Raw genomic sequence first — 18,957 nt, forward strand, 5'->3', positions numbered from 1 at the left:
AAGGGTCGGAACAGCGGTGTTTCGTAGTGGGGGTGTTTCGAAATGGAGGTGTTTCGAAATGGGGGTGTTTCGAAATGGAAGGCTGTCCCCATTGGAGAGTCAGATTGTTGGCAACCCTACGGACAAGCAACAACTTCATTAATCATCATTTAATTATTTTATTTTGAAAATTGACCGGATTCTCTCGTCTTTTCTGAGCCCGACTTCCTGTCTAGTACGATCTGGTCTATCCAGCTTGACAACGGCGCTCGTGGCTAGTGTGAAAAATAGAACAGACGCCGAACTGAAGATAGGTTAACATGGGCACTGATCGGTTCCGCACCTGGCCTAATTGGTTTGCTGGGATGTGCTTGACCATTTTCTTTTAAATTTCATTTATGAAACGCACTTCACCAATAAAAATGTGGATTTCAAATCTTCTCTTCTAAGTGTATTAAATTGATTAGTCATGCAATACAATTTTGCAATGTCCTAGAATTTTAATTCTTTATTTGGGTACCTTTAGCAGATATAAGATTAAAATGCGATTAATTAGATTAATTGACCTTTCGCAAAAGCTCCGCCCCCCTTAGTTACCGTTGCTAGCCCGACAAGCTTCTCGACGCTGCCCGAGTGTCAACAGTGTTTTTATATTGAGCGTCTTGAGGCATCAGAGTCTCAGAGGCATATGAGCGTTATATTTATGAATATTAATATTCACTAAACATTCTGACACCACTACAAAATTGCGTGGTCACAATGTAAACATAATAATGATCAAAATACGGCTTTTATCGATTCATAAATTGCATAATGTGGCGCATCTGCAAGAGAATACGGGTAACAGGACGTGGTGTTTCTTCTTCTTTTATTTTTTTCTCCCCACCGAGAGGATTCAATCTGTGGAAGTACACTATAGTAGGCTACAGTGTTTCCTCATACGTACAGCTCCTTCTATTCTTTTAAATTATCGCAAATACACCGCTGCATGTCTTCTGTTCATTCATCTCCTCATAGCGCTGTTTGTTATTGGCCTTCACACACAGAGAGAGAGAGAGAGAGAGAGAGAGAGAGAGAGAGAGAGAGAGAGAGAGAGAAGTGCAGCAGTGCGTGGTGAAAGTTAAAGCTGTAAGGTCAACTACGGGCACTTTCATGTCCTTTGAGCATATTTTATAAAAAAAAGAAAAAAAGGGAAATTTCACACTTTCATAGTAGTCTACAATGACTTTTTCACCTTTTTCAACATCTTTATAGATGCCAATATTGCTGTTTTGTGCCTGTCCCACACCCAGACTTCTGATCTTCAATAATGAAAATGAAGTGTAAAAAAATTATTTATCTTCATTTTAAAAACGTGAATGAATAAAGTATCAATTAAATAATCAAAACCTAATTGGGGTATTTAAGGTCAAACAAATATTTATGTGATTTTATACACCAAATGTAGTTGTCCCACAGTACTGCCGTAATTTCCACCACAACACTGTAATGTCCCATTAAAAAGTTTGTATGAAAGATTGTTTGGGAAGTTGCTATGGAGATGAACAGTGACATCCCAGCACATGTCAGATATGGAGGAGATTTTCAATTTCTCAATCAACTTTTGAAGAAAAGTCAAGGTAAATATCGCTTGAAATGAAAATACCTTTATTGTATGTAATTTCCAAACATGCCGTGTCGTCAATTGAATTTGTGAATAAGTAGATTTTTTAACGTACATAGATGTATTTTGCATGCATTAAATGATTTATACCAATTCATAGTTAATATATGATGCTAGCTTAGATTTTTTCACAAAAGACTATCAGTTTGTAATTTCCACCACAGTAATTTCCAACACACTGCCTCCTTGGGTGGAAATTACAAAGGTGTGGTGGAAATTACATTTATGCTTACAGGTGCAATTCATAGATTGTAAGGCTACATATATGTGCAATTTATTTATTAGAATATACAATGTTAATGTATTTATTACATATTAAATATGTGTATTTATTTAAATGCATTTTCATCTATTTTTAAGATGCCACGGACGACTACAAAAGAAAGGTCGGAGGCTTATAGGGACAGAATAAAAGAGGACCCTATCAAATATGAGGAGCACCTGAAAAGAGACAGGGAGAGATATCAAAGAAAAAAAGAAAGTGGTGTTGTAAAGCCAATTTCAGAATTGCCGAAAAGAGAACAACGCAAAAGAAGGAGACAACAGAGAACCTACATGAGAAATTATCGGGGGAAGATTAAGAAAGCTATTGAGGTGCAGGCCTACCTTGATACGACAACACCACCAAACTCTCCAGATTTTGTTCAGCTCGAACCTGTTTCTCCACCTGCCACACCACCCTCACCACCACCCCTCTGCCCAACCGTTATCAGAAAAACAAAAAGGAAGGAGAAAGGTCAAAAGAAACAAAGCAGAGGTGTATGCATCATTGTACGAAAGCAATGCTAAGCTTGAGAAGGCTCTGCAGAAGGCCGAGAAGTACCGCAAACGGTATAACCGATTATTGAATAAAGTGAGGCAGACTGACTCCCCAAATGCCAAATCTAAAAGGCAGATGACAACACCACCACATAAATTGAGAAGAACTTTGGTTTTTCACAATGCTGTCCTTGCCGAGTTGAGACACAGATATCAAAATCTGTCCTCCGAGAGAGAAAAACAGCTTTTTTCGAAGATAATGGCAGGAAAGATCCTCAAAAAGTATCGCTTGCTCACAATGGCTAAAACAGAATTTGGCTTCTCAGCCAAGAGAAAGAGAAATAATGAAAAGACATCAGCAGCACTTACATACATAAGGAAGAAGCAAAACAACAGCATCAGCACAGATACAGTAGAGAAAATCAAGCAATACTTGGAAAGAGACGAAAACAGCAGAGCCACAACAGGTAAAAAGTAAACTGTGACACAGAAGAAAGTAAAAAAAACAGAAGAGATTCCTTAATGAACCCATGGATGTACTACATGACAAATTTAGAAAGGAATACCCTGACATAAAGATTTCTTATAGTGAGTTCTGCAAACAACGTCCTTTTTGGGTTATGAAGCCCACAGTTAAGGACAGAGAAACATGCCTATGCAAGACGCATGCAAATCTGCAGTTCATGGCAGACAAACTGTTTCAGCACAAAGTCATCAACAGCAACACAATTGAAGATATGGTCGTCTCCCTGTGCTGTTCACCCTACACCAAGGAGTGTATGCTGCCCTGCTAAGCCAGACCGCAGTAACTACGCGAACAGTGAAACTGAGAAAAATGGCTTTAAAGTTTTTTGATTAGCCTTCCAAATGTGTTGTAGGTAGATTAGTGAAAATACACAGATTTGACAGGTTTTCATTAAGTAATATTTATGCAATAAAATATATGACCACATATTTTATATTTGACCCCTAAAAAGCAGATACTGCGCTCTGGTGCCAGGTTTCCTTAAATAAATACACAGGTAATGCTACGGCAAAGTGCAGTAACTGCAATGTTGTTGTTTTTTCCAGCATGCTTCTAGCGCTGTCTAGCCTCTACCTGGTCTTTTTACTAAACTTAACAAACTTCTTTCTTCATGGCCTAAACTCAACCAAAGCATCAGAGCAGAGAAATGTCTTTTTTTCTCCCCCAGTCTGTTGTCAGCAGGAGCGGGGGCTGCAGCAGACTCACGCCCGTGTGGGCTCCCGGCTCAAGCCTCATACAAGCCGGGTTCAGCCGCGCTGAGCGGAGCGGGGATGGGAAAAAAAGTGTAGCCTACCGGTATTTCTTCTACTCTGTGGGACGGTAGATCATAACGGAGTGGGGGAGAAAGCAAGTGGGACAGATCTGCCCAGTCCCTGAGCAGCGCACGTTTCACAGACAGGCACACAGTGTAAACAACGTCACCGGTTCAGCACCATGGATAGCCGGGGGTGGGGGTCCGCCGAGGTCCGGGGGGGGGGGGGTCCGAGGGTCCGAAGGTCCGAAGGTCCGAAGAGGGTCCGAAGGTCCGAAGGTCCGAACAGCGTTGTTTCGGAGTGGGGGGGGGGGGGCGAACCGTCCCTGTGCTGGTGCTAACCTGCCGAAGCTAACGTTAGCTAGCTACCGTAACTGGCTAGCGGTGTGTAGAGAGCGCAGTAACTGCAGCTGGAGTACCGGGGAAAAGAGGCAGAGTGCAGTAACTGCGCAGTTACTGCGGTTTGGCTCAGTTTTGAGCGTGATTTTGTGCAGGGAAACAGATACAGAGTGCAGTAACTGTAGTTACTGCGGTTTGGCTTAGTTTCAAGAGTGATTTTGTAGTTACTGCAATTTTTTATACCTCATACCTCTAAAACTGAGCAACATTGACCGCTGAAAATTTTACACAAGATAAAACATTTATTGACAAGTTCAATTTCACAAAAAAATCAATTTCGAATTTTCGGTAGTTACTGCGGTCTGGCTTAGCAGGGCAGTATGTACAGAGAATGTCCCAACTGTGTGGACAAAGAATTGCTAACCTCAACCTTTGACCCTAGGGCCCAGACATTTTGGCATGCATGGAAGGCAAAAGCTGAGGAGAGAGAGAAGAAAAAAAAAGATGGGAGTAAAGATAAATAATTCACAGTTCATCTCACTGTTAAGGAGAAAGTAGAGGGCACGCTGCATACTTTACTTGAAGATTCAATACTTGGAAAGCATGTGTATAACATCAGGCATCAATATGCAGCTCTCCGTGGCTTAAAGGAAAACTTGAGAGAGGACGAGCTCATTCTGCATATTGATTTTGCAGAAAATTTCCAGTGCAAGTACAACAGTGAAGTCCAGGCGGTACATTTTGGAGACTCGCATCACCAGGTCTCACTCCATACTGGTGTGGCCTACACCTCGAAGGATGTAAAGTCATTGTGCTCAATCAGCCCTTCTTATCGGCACGACCCCTCAGCGATATGGGCACATCTGACCCAAGTGCTAACTTACTTGAGAGAGCAACATCCTGCTGCCTCCACACTCCATGTGGTTAGCGACGGACCGACGACACAATACCGCTCCAAAAAAAACTTCTTCTTCCTCCTCACCAATGTTCCTTATCAAATGGGGTGGAAAAGGGTGACATGGAATTTCTTAGAGGCTGGCCACGGCAAAGGCCCGGCTGATGGGATCGGAGCAGCAGTGAAGAGAAGGGTGGATGACATTATAGCAAGAGGGAGGGACATTCCAGACGCACGAGTTCTGTTGGAAGAGCTTAAAAAGCAAAAGTCCGCCACCGAGCTGTTCTATATTGAACCAGATACCATTGAGGCAATGGATGTTCACGTTCCATCGGAATTACAGACAATTCGTGGCACAATGAAAATTCATCAGGTATGGTTTCACTGTTGTTTCTTTATACACTCTTGCTGTTGTTTTTTCTCTAATTCAATCACTAATTGAATGCTGTGACTTTTTTTCTCCTTGCAGATTATCTCTGATTCTCCAAGCCAAATGTCATGGAGGATTCTGAGTTGTTTTTGCTCTGCACCCAACAACTGCAACTGTTTCACACCAGAAACTATCAGGTTTCAACCATGGGATGAAGCTACCCCTTCAACCAGTACACTTCCCCAGAACACATCCCAAGATGAGGGTCTGCAACCGATTTTGGACTTGCATGAGGGTCTTATCGGCCAGTGGTGTGCAGTGGTTTATGATAGAGATGTGTACCCAGGTATTATTCAAGATGTTAACTTATACAGTGGTGCTCAGGTGAAAACAATGACTGCTATCGGGAGAAATCGCTTTTATTGGCCACCAAGAGATGATGTAATCTGGTACCAAGCCGTGGATGTAATGGGCCTCATCCCAGAGCCCATACCAGTGACACAACGCCACAAGGAGATTAAAACAGCAGTATGGAAGGAAATCTGCTGAAAATTCAGGACTCTCTCTCTCTCTCACACAAATAAATCCTCTGGACAAACCTCTCTCTCTTCCTCTCCCTTTTACATCATGTTATATGATAACTGATGAAATTGTATTTTCTTATAGGTGTTATCTTTTCATCTGTTCATGAGACTAAGCAGACTAAATGGTTCACTAAATGTTTTTGATGAATTGTATTTCAGAAAGTTTCAGAAAGTGTTAAAATAAATGTCTTGTTTTTCTATATGGTCCATTCATTGTAATTTCCACGACACCCAGTAATTTCCACCACCGCATACCTTTTTAAAAAAATAGTTACAAAATTCTAATCACTCATTAAAAACGTATGCATAGTTTATGAGATAATGTTCCACTTAATGTAAACACACAAGTAGTTATTTCCTGAAATGTGTCTAACCATTGCAATATTATATTTCAGGTTGTGGTGGATGTAAACTTTGTGTTTGGTCCTCATCACAATTAATTTACCTAATCCATAAATGTATGGTAATTGAAATATTGCTATAACTGGTAAAACTTTGAGTGAAAGTGGTCTTCCATTGTTGAAAAATGATGTATATCATACTATTTTTAAATAAATATCAAATATGTACATGGGATGGAAATTACATTTGTTCAAGTCGGGTCGGGAAATCTGTAAAAAAAACACTAATTTGTCCTGTAATATTAGTGCGGCCACTTATGGATCATCAAACTAGACTAGTTATACTAACCTATTAGACTGTAAAATTTTTGATTTGAACACTTTTTTTCCCCTCAAGTTCACAACGCCAAATGTGCCCGTAGTTGAAGAATCGCCCAGTAGTGAGTGATTTGGGATACAGCGCTAGTCCTGCTAGCTTACCTTGGAGCACATGTAGGCTGTATGCTTGTTTATTTTCATGACATTTAGCTGGGAGTTGGAGAAGGGTCCGGCTGCGGGGGGCTTCCACACGGTTTGACCCATTGTAGGCACCTCTCCTGTTGTGTTTTCAGCTTTGGGAAGGGAAAGGACACGACTGCCCCAGCCAAACTCTTCGGGTGCCAGACCTTTTATAAAATGGTCAGTGCCATGTGCCAGTGTTTTGGGGCATTTTGAGTAATATGTCAAGACCCAGAGAATATTTTGTACTTTGACTCTGAAAACACCAAACAGCTCAAAGGAAAGAGGAGACTCTCTATTTAACTAGGGAAAAAACCATTTGTTTGTACCTTGTTCCAGTGGCGTCATTTCACTTTTAGACAAGGTATGGCAAGGACCAACCCCTCACGGGGGGGTCCGGGGGATTGAACCCCCCCGGCTGAAAATTTGTGCGCATTGTAAATTGAAATGCAGCAATCTGGTGTGATTTGAGAGCAAAATCACGAAGCTTTTTCAATTATCACAATGCTATGGATTGGATGATACTCACAATACCCCACACAAGGGTTCATATAACTTATTTATCTTTGGAAAATAAATCATTAGTGGGTCTGAAAAAGTCAAACAGAGCTCTGGTAGCTGATGTAACAGTGTGATAAATAATTTCCCAGGACAACTCAAGCTTTTCCAGGACATTTGACACTTTTTCTCAATTTCCATGTGTTTTCCATGACTGGATAACCATTTTCCAGGTTTTTCCAGGACGCGTGGGAACCCTGACTCACCTTCTACAAAGATTTTTAACAAGTATTTTCTTGTTAAAATCCATTTGTAAATCTCTGAAGACAAATGAATAGGCTATTTGAAGTTCATCCACTCCGTGAAAGGTGTCTGTATCCTGTCTTAATTGCCATTTCTTTTGTGTCAACAAATTATTGCCAACATGAGTTTATTCACTGCTAATCTACAGTACATGTTTCTACAGTAAGAACAGCAAAGTTTAACAGCAAAATCAGAATAAATTTAATCTGGAAACAAATTAAAATTTTCACAACTAAGTTGAATGAGTGATTCCTCCTGTTGCTGCTGTGTTTCACTACATTCAGGTAGCCTAATGTTAGACAGGGGCTTGCTTGGGACTTGTTTGTCTCAATTAGAAGTTTTTGTGATTTGTGGCAGATAAACAGCCTCCACACTCCACAGACAGCTGTCATTATCCTGTTCTTAACAAGATGACTGCAGCAGCTTCACACTGTTTCTCAAATAAGAGCTTTCATTTTACTGTGCTCTAAGTAGCTATAGTTAGCCAAACAAGCACTGAAATATGACTCATATTTAAGCATGTGGAATAAGTGGCAGGCACCACTGGGAAGTCATGTTGATGGCTTTATAACTCACAAAGGTTTTAGTCGCTCCACATTCACGTCTGCAGCACATGGAGTTATACAGTCATATGAGATACATCTATGATGCAGCGGCGTGCACTCGTACATGCGCTCTCACAGACACAGCGCAGCGCGAGGCAGCCCCGCCCCTCAGTGAGACAGAGAGAGAGGAGCAGAGAGGAGCAGGAGCGACAGCATGGTGTTCAGTGAGAAAGAGGAAACACTATCGCGAATCGGTCAGAGAGAATTACAACAGGACACTGTACGCCGTCCGGGTACGCCGTAAAAAGTCCCGGTACGCCAGGGGTTAAAATCTATAAGTGCCAGTACTCTGAACATCTTCTACCAAAGTCAAGGTATGGCGAGTGCCATACACCGCCATACCAAATGACGCCACTGCCTTGTTCCATTCTTGATATATCTTAAGTTGAATAGAGCCTTGTTGCACCAAAAAGACCACTTTTTTTCTAGAAAGCTGAGAAAAATGCATTTTTGTTAAAGAGAGTCTCAAGAAAAATAGTGATTTATCCGTTTTAATTTTCAAAAACATGTAAGACATCTGAAAATTTCATTTCACATGTTTTTTCACCCCCCCCACCACACACACACACAAAAAAGACAAAACAAAAAACAAAACAACAACAACTAAAATACAACACTCTTGTGGCAGTTGCTGCACCCTCACCCTCTCCTACTTCTCCTCCTGCTGCATCCCCTCGTCTCTGAAGGAGGGAGACGTCGTGGCGTCTTCAGCCTCTTTGCTGGACGCGGCCGCGCTGATCTCTCGGTTCGTCGTCACGTCGGTTTCAGACAGCAACTGGTGAAACTGACTCCGCGATCCGCTTTCGCTTCGGCATTTTGGTGCTGATCATCTAGATCAGTTTACCTTTCCTGCTTCCTCCGATCACTTCATGCTGGAGCTATGCTAATAGCATCCATGGCTAAGCTTTCCTCTAGCTCCACGTTACACCTGTTCCAGGCTCTGCCCATCGTTTTTCTCTAGAAATAGAATTTTTTTCCGTCTTTGTTATCTCCGTATCGCGCTCGTCTTCTCCTTCTTCTTCACTTCTTGCTCTGATCTAAGTCTTCTTCGTTCTACACATCCCAGAAGCCCCAAAATTACTCACAGTGTGCGCGAGAGCGTCCCCATTTACCAGCCGCAGAAAAGTGCATTTGATGTCAATGGCACTCAATGAGTTAATTAGATCAATTTTTTTAATTGCCTGACAGCCCTAATTCTTTCATATATAGCAAGTTTCTTGCTTTAGAGAGTGTCGCTATCTTACACCGCTATGTTCGTACGGCAGTCCAAATGGAAAATCCAGCTAGCCAGAGAGCACGATTTGCGAGTTTCGCTTGCATAAATAAACCAACGAAGAAGAAGGCGGAAGGAAAGAAGGAGGAGGAAACAGCAGAGAGAGTGGGTTAGTATAGTTTAGATCTTCACCTCATCACTCAATGCTCCTGAAATACTCCCATTGTTGTTGTTTTTTTTTTAACACATGTGTGGACTTCCACTCGTGCCTTCAGTCATATTTCACAGCAAAAAGTTACACAGGAGGACTTACAGGATGTGCCAGTTATGCAGTGCGGTCCCATGAAGGAAGATCAGAGGACAAACATACTCGGACATAGATATGGTATGCATTAGGGGTGACCCAAAAAATTCGAAGCTTCGAAGCTTCGTTCGTTGGCCATGGTAATCGATCATGAAGTCCATGATCGATTTTTTATTTTTTTTTAATTTTTATTATTATTATTATTATTATTATTATTATTATTAAGTGGGGTCATGCAGACGGTGCTGAGCGAGCAGGGGGGGGGGGTGGGGGTTTATATAAAATCTTTCTATGTGAAAGACGAAAAATGAAATTAAGCCTATAGATATCTGTGTAAAAACGGCACAAAAAAAGAGAAGGTGCGCTCTCCAGCTGCTGCACATTGACAAGCTGTCAGGGAACGATCTGCTGCGGGAAGATTATAAAGAGAGCTCAACACTGGAATATCTATTCAGTGACCAAAACATTCAACATAAATTATTACAAATTATTAAAATTACAACGAATTTATATTTATTTGTATTTGAAACATATCTTTTAAAATCTCACTCCGACCACTGGGGGTGCTGCACCCCCAGGCAGGCACTCCCGTGGCCACGTGCGACACTAGACTAGTTGACACCGGTTCTCGTCGATGGCAGCCAACATGTCAAAGAAGTCCAGTGTCTGGAACAGTTTTAAAATCTGTGAAGATGACCCCCAAAAGGCACAGTGTCAGATTTGTGACAGAAAACTGGCATATCACAAATCTACGACAACTTTGGCCAACCAAGAATGTAAGTATGATGTAGCCTACTGAACAGGTGATCTTTAGCATAGCCTAAACATAGGCTAAATTAGCTACATTCAGCTCTACAAACTACAGCTACAAACTGCCCAAAAGAGAAAAAAATCTCCTCTGCTCTGACAGCGAAACATGCTGAACTCCGCGAGGAAAAAGTGTTCCGCCGTCAGCTTTACCACGGACGCATGGACAAGTATCCAAATGGAGTCTTATGTGACCGTAACTGCTCATTGGATCAGCGACAGCTGGAAAATGGAAAGTGTGGTAGGCTACTGGAAACGAGATCAATGCCAGAGACACACTCAGGAGAAAATCTTTCCAATAGACTTTCTGAAGTGGCAGATTCTTTTTCTATTCCTCCTGAAAAAAGAGTTGCGGTTGTTCACATTACTGTAATGCCGCGAACATGATTACGTGCGACAACCACCTAAGGAGAGAGCCTAATTGGGGGCAAGTAATGGGCGTGAGATGTGCTGGACACACGCTCCAGCTATGCATCAATGTTGCACTAAAACAGGACCCTGTCAGCCGCACTGTGGCTGCCGGAAGGCAACTTGTGGGACACTTCAAGAAAAGTGGTAAAGCGACAGCAGCACTAAAAGATAAACACACTCAGTTGTCACAGCGGGACAATGAGGAGGATGAGGACGTCAACCAAAGAAACAAACTCATCCAAGACGTGGCAACACGTTGGAATTCGACCTGCTTTATGCTAGAGCGTCTGTGTGAGCACAGGTGGCCCGTTGCAGCCGTATTGTCCGACCCAAACGTTACCAAAAAGTCTGACCGAACTCTAGACCTGACAACGGACCAGTGGACCATTGCAGAGGACACTGTCTCGGTCCTCAAGCCATTCGTCACCCTCACGGAGCTTTTGTCAAAAGAGGAAAATGTGTCCTTGTCGGGGTCATTCCTATGTTCCCACAGCCCTATGTTCCCTCAGCCCTATGTTCCCTCATTTCTAACTTTTGTTGTCACTGAAAATTAGGCCCTATGTTCCCACAGCCCTTTGGTCCCACTATTGGTTGGGTTTAGGCAATGAAGAAAGGAGTTGGTTAAGTTTAGTAAAAAGACCAGGTAGAGGCTAGACAGGCCAGATAGATAGAGTCCAGATAGGTAGAGAGAGTCCAGAGGGAACATAGGGCTGAGGGAACATAGGGCTGTGGGAACATAGGCACGCTCCCGTCCTTGTCAGCAGTTGTACCTATGCTGACAAACATAAAAAAACGACATCTTTGCGCACAAGATGGAGACAGCAATGCCATCATAGCAATGAAAAAAACGCTGGTGGAAGAAATTGACAGGAGATGGGCAATGGAAGACATAACTGGGGCCGCTGTCATTAGTGCAGCAGTTGAACCCCGCTTCAAACATTTGAAGTGGCTGTCAGACGAAAAAAAAAGACCAGTGTACAAGGAGGTGCACAGACTGGCCGAGGAACTGGCACAACGGGACGCGCCGACAGCTGATGAAGACGAAGGACCTAGTGCTGCAGCAAAAAGGCCAAAGACTGACCAGGAGAGGCATATGGGGCTCCTCCTGTCTATGGATGACGATGGAGATTCACCTGATGATGGAGATGGGACTGTTGCTAGTGCAAAAAGAGAACTGGAGGACTTTTTACAGGACGAAACCAAATTTGATCGCGGGCCACAGGCAGGCACACATGTTTATTATTTATTTTCCCCTCAACTTCATCTCGTTTTTTGTTGTTGTGTTTTGTTAGACTGTTATTTAGCCGATTAAGTTTGAGTGAGGAGGCATCTGATTTGATTTTCAATTTTATTTGATTTTGCTTTATTCATGTTAATATTTTTTGTTGATATTGTCGTTATAATGGTTACATTTATTTGATATTGCACATTTTTAAAGCAACATTGCGGAGTTTCAGCACAGTGCTTCCACCATCTGGTTGAGAAGTGCTATCGTCTGGCAGGAAAAACGAATGCGGCGGTGATTCGTACCCGTGCAGGGAAGTTACATAGTGCAATTTCAGCCGGCTCAGGCTGCAGCAGCAGCACCATTCATCCTATTAAACATTTTTCTACCATTGCAATGAGTCTGGAAACATTATTTTGAGGCCGAAAAACTCCGCAATGTTACTTTAAGCAGTTATTGAACGAAAATGAACGAAAAATGTCCCCAGAAGCCAGGATCGTGCCTTACTGAGATCTTTAATTTAATTTAATTGTTTTATTGCACATTTATGTGATTTTATTATTGCACATTAACGGCTGTAAAAATTGCCTGTTTGGTTTGAGTGTGCGGCACTGTTTTGATTTTCAAATTTTATTTTATAGGCTATTTAGGATATTTTATTTTGCTTTTAGTTGATATAAATATTTTTGTTGATAGAAAAATGTCCCCATTAAGCTATAATCGTGAGTTGCCAGTGTGTCTTAATGCCAGCTGTTATGTCGGCGTAAACAGCCGACTAGTTCGTTTTTATTCATTCTAGAGGTTTTTGTTTATTTAGGCTAGTAATTGTTTTATTGCAAATTGTGATATTGTGATTTGATAATTGCACATTAATGTTCGTTTGAATAAAAAGAAAGTAGCGTAGTTGTCTGTCAGTAGTCTGACTCCTGGCCTCTTCTTTTGTTGCTTATGTTGTTTCCTTTTTTCTGACTCACTGGCTCGCTTCAATTGTATTGCAAAGTTTTAAGTTGTTGGGCAATTTAATTGAAAGCCTTAATCATTTCTGCCATATTTTTTGCTATATTTTCAAATTATAAAAGTTAGGGTAGTATGTCAGTAGTGAAAAAATCGCCCCGCCGATAATCGGGTCAGCCCTAGTATGCATCACCTGTAACAAGGGCGCTGCTAAAAAAAAAAAAAAAAGGCTTTGAGTCGCTGTGCTCTCCAGCCGGTTCAGCTGAAACTCCACAACTGTCAGAGGAGCCTCTGCTGTCCCTCTCTCTTCAGCCTGGTGTTTAGCTGCACTTTGTATAAGAACAGTTCAACATTGTAAGATCTCGTTGCTAACGCTGCTCAGCTGTAGCACCATGTGTGTTGGCAGAAAAAAACAAAAACTACGTTGATCATCCTGTGGGCACGATCCTAGTAACAGACACTCAATAAAGCGTTTGAGCCAAGTTTGTCCGCTTTTGCGTACCGTATTCAAAGATGGCGATGCAACATGACAGCCTCTGGTGGGTGCACCGGCCCCCTATGTGTTTGTAAACAACTCATTCTAAGCTACGAGACAGCTTTCATTTGTATGCGGTTGTGATTGGTCTTCGGTAAATACATATTTGTGAAAGCAATATTTGATTTTTGCTAATAAAAAGCCAAATAAGTCCCATACTGTCCCTTTAACCCTTTTGTTTGTTTGTTTTTAACATTGTAGTAAGTAAGGTCCTATCGGCCTGTATCTGAAATGATGGGAAGACACACAGCATTACATTCTTCACAATGATACATCATGACATTGATTAATTTAGACATCTACCTGAATTGTTTTGAGCTACATCAGAGGTTTCTGCAGGCTCTGATGACTGTCTCCTGTTGACTCCTTCTTTGACAGATGTGGGACAACGAGCTGGCTAGGACAGCTGAGGCCTGGGCTGCTACATGTATGTGGGCACATGGTCCAGCTTACCTGCTTCAGTTCTATGGACAGAACCTGTCAGTCCGGACGGGGGGGTGAGTACTGCACTCTCAAATACCCTGTTTATACCTGGCATTAACATGCATTTTCAGTGATCGAGATTGTGATCTGATCTGCAAAACCACCTCTGGAGGTGGTCGGGGACACACTGTGACCACATTAAACACCAGTGTAAATGGTAATGCGTCCTGTATCCACATACATCTATGTGGGCGAAATGGTGTTTCCCATTCCGTTAATTAATGGTGACAGCTGTACTTTCAGATACTGACCCCAACCCCCCATCTATTAAAAATGAAGGGAGGCTGAAAATCACAGGATATGTCTGTTCTGTCCTAAAATGTGTGAGGTGACGTCTTTCCAAATACGGCCTCCTTACACCTTTTAAATGGGGCAGAGCTCCATGGGGGACAGAGACACAGACCGAAGGGGACCTAGACACATAACCAGAGGGAGAATTAGGTCCATGGAGCTGTGCGTCACAGACAAGTGGGAAAAAACAAGTGCATTGCACCAAATGCACCGCTATAGCGTTGTGTTGGGTGGTGAGCACGCAAGGCGAGCATCTATACTGAACATGGGTTTGTGCACGCAAAAGACGCTACATCTGAATGGCCCACCATGCACACACATGCTTTAACACTAGAACCGCCAAGACGGTCTCACAGACCGTTTGTGTTTTTCTCATGTAAATTAGGTTTGTTTACATTAAACCTACAGGTCTTCCAGGCTGTGACTTTTCCTAAATATATGTGTTTAATGGTTTCTGAAGCTTACAACTTATTAAAATGAAACACACTCGATTTCTGAGCAATTATACCTCGGACCGCCATAGATCGCTATGTCCAGCTGTGATCACACAGCAATTATTACAATGTTTCCATTTTGCAGTTATCGCGCTTCTTTTTTTCACTTATTGTTTTCCTATGTGGCTATATTTATTTTTATATGAGGAGAGAGAGAGAGAGAGAGAGAGAGAGACTGAGAGAGAACGAACGAGACACCGGGTGTATACGGGCTTATGAAACAGGCCGGTTAGAAAAGAAAAAGGAAAATCAGAGAATACAGGATATGTCCAGGAGACTCATCGGGACGTGAGGGAGGGGGGATCGGTTGGTGGCTCAGGTAGTGATGAGGACATTGTAAGCTGCATCTGTCAGATAAACGCATCTGTCAGCTGTCAGCTGACGTGTGCTCCGTGCAGATGTAACGGAGATGTCTGTGTAACGGAGGTGCGCGGAGCTCCGTTACGGGGACAGCTCTCCATTTCGACACACCTCTACTTCGACACCCCACTGTTCCGAAATACCCCCACTTCGAAACACCGCTGTTCCACCCCCCCCCCCCGCCGCTCGTGCTGACAGCTGACTGAGGGAGATGCTTTGGTTGGGCTTAGGCAATGAAGAAAAGAGTTGGTTAAGTTTAGTAAACAGACCAGGTAGAGGCTAGACAGGCTAGAAGCATAATGAACATTATATGTCATTAATATTAAGTATTTGCTTGTTTTGCAGTTAATTATGCACACGATCCGTTTCGACCCCAAAAAGGAAAAAAGGATCAATGCGCACTGCGCGCTGGGGGTTTACCCCAATAGCCTTTTCGGAGTAGCGGGGTCTTTAGAAAAAATAGAAAACCCCGCTATTACGATGAATGGAAGTCTATTGTCGGAAATGGCGGCGCTTCGGAAAGGCGGGGTGTAACCCTCCGTTACACAGACACTTCACAAACTTTATTTTGTGGGCTTAGGACAGACTAGATCATGATTAGTCTGTGTTAGATTTAAAGCGCCATATATATACACTGTAATACATTTTAGGGTGGTTTAACTTATAAACTTAAGTTCAAAAGCTGCCTTAAAAACACGAGTTAACTAAACTTAGAGAAAAGCTTTATTTCAACTAAGGAAGGTAAGTTATATAAATTACTTAATTAATGACCATTTATTGTTTGAACTTGATACTCTGAGTTGAAATTACTTACAATGTTACATTGTGCATTAAATAAAACTTACTTTCTCTTGTTAACTTAACGTATGATTATATGTCGTTTAAACTCATAAAGTTCAGTTATACTAGTTATTTAACTCGTGATTCTGTACCATTTAAACTTGATAATTTTAGTTCAAACTACTTACTATATTGCATTTCAAGTTACTTTAACTCACGTTTTTGAGGCAGCTTTTGAACTTAAAGTTGCAAATTGAGCAAACTAATGTTTTTAAATAACTAATTTTGTCTTGACTCATAGTGGCAAGTTTACAGTTTACTAAAGATCACACCAAATACACTCAGTTCAATACATTTATTGAATATTAAACAACAATCTTGCCCAAGATTAATTTCTCCAATAAATGCTCATATCAATAAACATTTGTGTGTGTCTAATGAAGGAGTGAGGGCTCCAATTCATAAAACAATCAAGAAAAACAATCAACAATCTTGTCCAAGATGAATCACTCACAATAAAGGCTCATCTGTGTGTTAAAAAGTTGAGTGTGCAGGGTTCCATTTCATCGAACAATCAAAAAAACACCAATCTTGCCTTTTATCAATGCACACCAAGAGTGTGTTAAAGTTGAGTGTGCAGGTTCTATTTCATCGAACAATCAAAAAACACCAATCTTGGGTAACACTTTATTTTAAGGGGTCCTTGTTCCTGTGTAGTTACCTAATTAATTACAGTGTAATTACCTATGTAACTGCATGTAATAGCATGTACCTACATTGTAAATACATAGTGTATTTTGGTGTACTTACAGGTCCTTGTTACACTTGTAATAAGAAATGCTTGTTACAATACCTGGTCAAAGTGGCCTCTCTCTTTGGGGAAGGGGTACATCTGCAAGAAAAATGGGTGAAACCACAACCCATGTTGCCTGGGCAACCTTTTCCATCAATCTTCCTCCTGCCTCTTGAGTCTTGGAACATTTATGCTGTTTCACAACTTAGTCTATGTAACAGTTGTGTTAATACACCGTTGTTACACTTTGATACAGTGTAATAAGAACATTAAAATAAAGTGTACCTGCTGGGATACCTCAGTTCTTAACCATTAACTGCAATAACCAGTGTCTTCGATAGTGTACCACGTGTGCTGTTACACAACTTAGTATATGTAACAGTTGTGTTAGTACACCGTTGTTACTCTTTGATACAGTGGAATGAGCACATTAAAATAAAGTGTACCTGGGTCGGGATACCTCAACTCTTACAAATTAACTGCAATAACCAGTGTCTTTGTACTGTCTTTGAGGGTTAAAAAAGTGTGTGCTTTTGTTCAAAGAAACCACGTCCGAGTGAGTGGTCTTCTCTTTGGTTCAGAGAAACCGCGTCGAAGTGAGCGCTCGGCTCGTCAAGTCCAGCTATGTTGTGTTTTTTCTGTTGCATGCTCACTTCTCATGCTCGGGTGTAAAAGTGAGCACAGACGGCTAAACAGACTGCTAAATAATATTGTTGGACGCTTTTGCCTTGGGGAATGTCTATCTGTGAGTAGAATATGTCAATAGTGTTACATGATTGTGTATTTTTGTAATTAAGACATGATTAGTTATATTTTCGGTAAATATACCTTGCTAGCTTTCAGTCTATGCTAACTCTTTTCATTTTGTTAATCTGGATGCTAATTGAAGTGTACCTATTCATGCAATGCTACTGTAAGTACTGTAAGTAAATTGTGTTTCTGTGATCATTTCAGTTTTACGGAGGAGAAATAGAGGACTCCATTAAAGCAGATATCAGTGGAATGTTTTTGTCAATATAAGTCCTAAATAGTCCTATTTTCCGTCAGCAATCACTTACATGAAGTATTTCAGCCTAAACACGAGTCTCTCCGTCACTCTGCTCTGCTGTAACCCGAGGAGAAAATTTTCCTTGTGGGATACAAGTGTTATCCAATGAGGGGAGAGAACGGCATGAAGGGCTGTGTGTGCAGCCAAGGGATGCGCGTGAATGTGGTGACGTAGCACGAGGACCAATTGATGCCTGACAAGGGCGGGGGCTGCTAACTCATGGTGCGTTCAAGGAAACTCGTACTTTGTGTTTTTCCTTCCTGTGAAGTCATACCAGTTCGATCTGGTACGAGTTCACGGGTCGGAAGTTACGAGTGGCCGTCATAGGGAACTTTCACAGACAACAGGACGGTAAAAACACGAGCTACGAGTTACCTGGAACGCTACCAAGTCGTAGTTGTGACTTGAAGCTGTAACTTACGGTTTCAAAAGCCTGCCTTGAACACAGCATTAGCCGAAACGGCCGTGCCGCTGTTATCTGCTTTAAAGGACAGGAAAAGATCAAGCCTTGTGGTTTTTTGGGGATAATAAAAATAAAGGACGATAAAGGAACACTGAAATGCATTTTTTTGAGTGTGTGGTTTATGCATACAGATTGCTGATGATGTTTTCAGTTCCATATGAATTGAGTTATCCAGCATTGTCTCATTTTCTGAAAAAATGCTATTCTAGTTATTGGTTTATGTAAAAATACTTGAGTACCAAGTTTCTGCATGATGTTACATGTAAGTATGTAGCAGGTACACTTTATTTTAATGTGCTTATTCCACTGTATCAAAGAGAAACAAGTGTGTACTAACACAATCGTTGCATATACTCAGTTGTGTAACAGCACACGTGGTACACTATCGAAGACACTGGTTATTGCAGTTAATGGTTAAGAACTGAGGTATCCCAGCAGGTACACTTTAATGTTCTTATTCCACTGTATCAAAGAGTAACAACGGTGTACTAACACAACTGTTACATATACTAAGTTGTGTAACAGCACACTTGGTACACTATCAAAGACACTGGTTATTGCAGTTAATGTTTAAGGACTGAGGTATCCCAGCAGGTACACTTTATTTTAATGTGCTCATTCCACTGTATCAAAGAGTAACAAGTGTGTACTAACACAACTGTTACATATACTAAATTGTGTAACA

The 18,957-nt window shown here is 41.5% G+C and overlaps 1 protein-coding gene across 1 annotated transcript in view; it reads left to right on the forward strand.

Moving 5' to 3' along the window:
• The window catches only part of LOC146970890 (peptidase inhibitor 15-A-like), a 194,555-nt gene that overhangs the window by 154,332 nt on the left and 21,266 nt on the right, over positions 1 to 18,957 (forward strand). Inside the window, exon 2 of the mRNA XM_085804857.1 lies at positions 13,939 to 14,057. Within this exon, the coding sequence (XP_085660983.1) occupies positions 13,939 to 14,057 (119 nt within the window). The remainder of the gene's footprint in view (positions 1 to 13,938; positions 14,058 to 18,957) is intronic.

This window comes from Trachurus japonicus, chromosome 17, assembly GCF_045865225.1.
Source record: "Trachurus japonicus isolate A0001 chromosome 17, Traja_1.0".
NCBI lineage: Eukaryota > Metazoa > Chordata > Actinopteri > Carangiformes > Carangidae > Trachurus > Trachurus japonicus.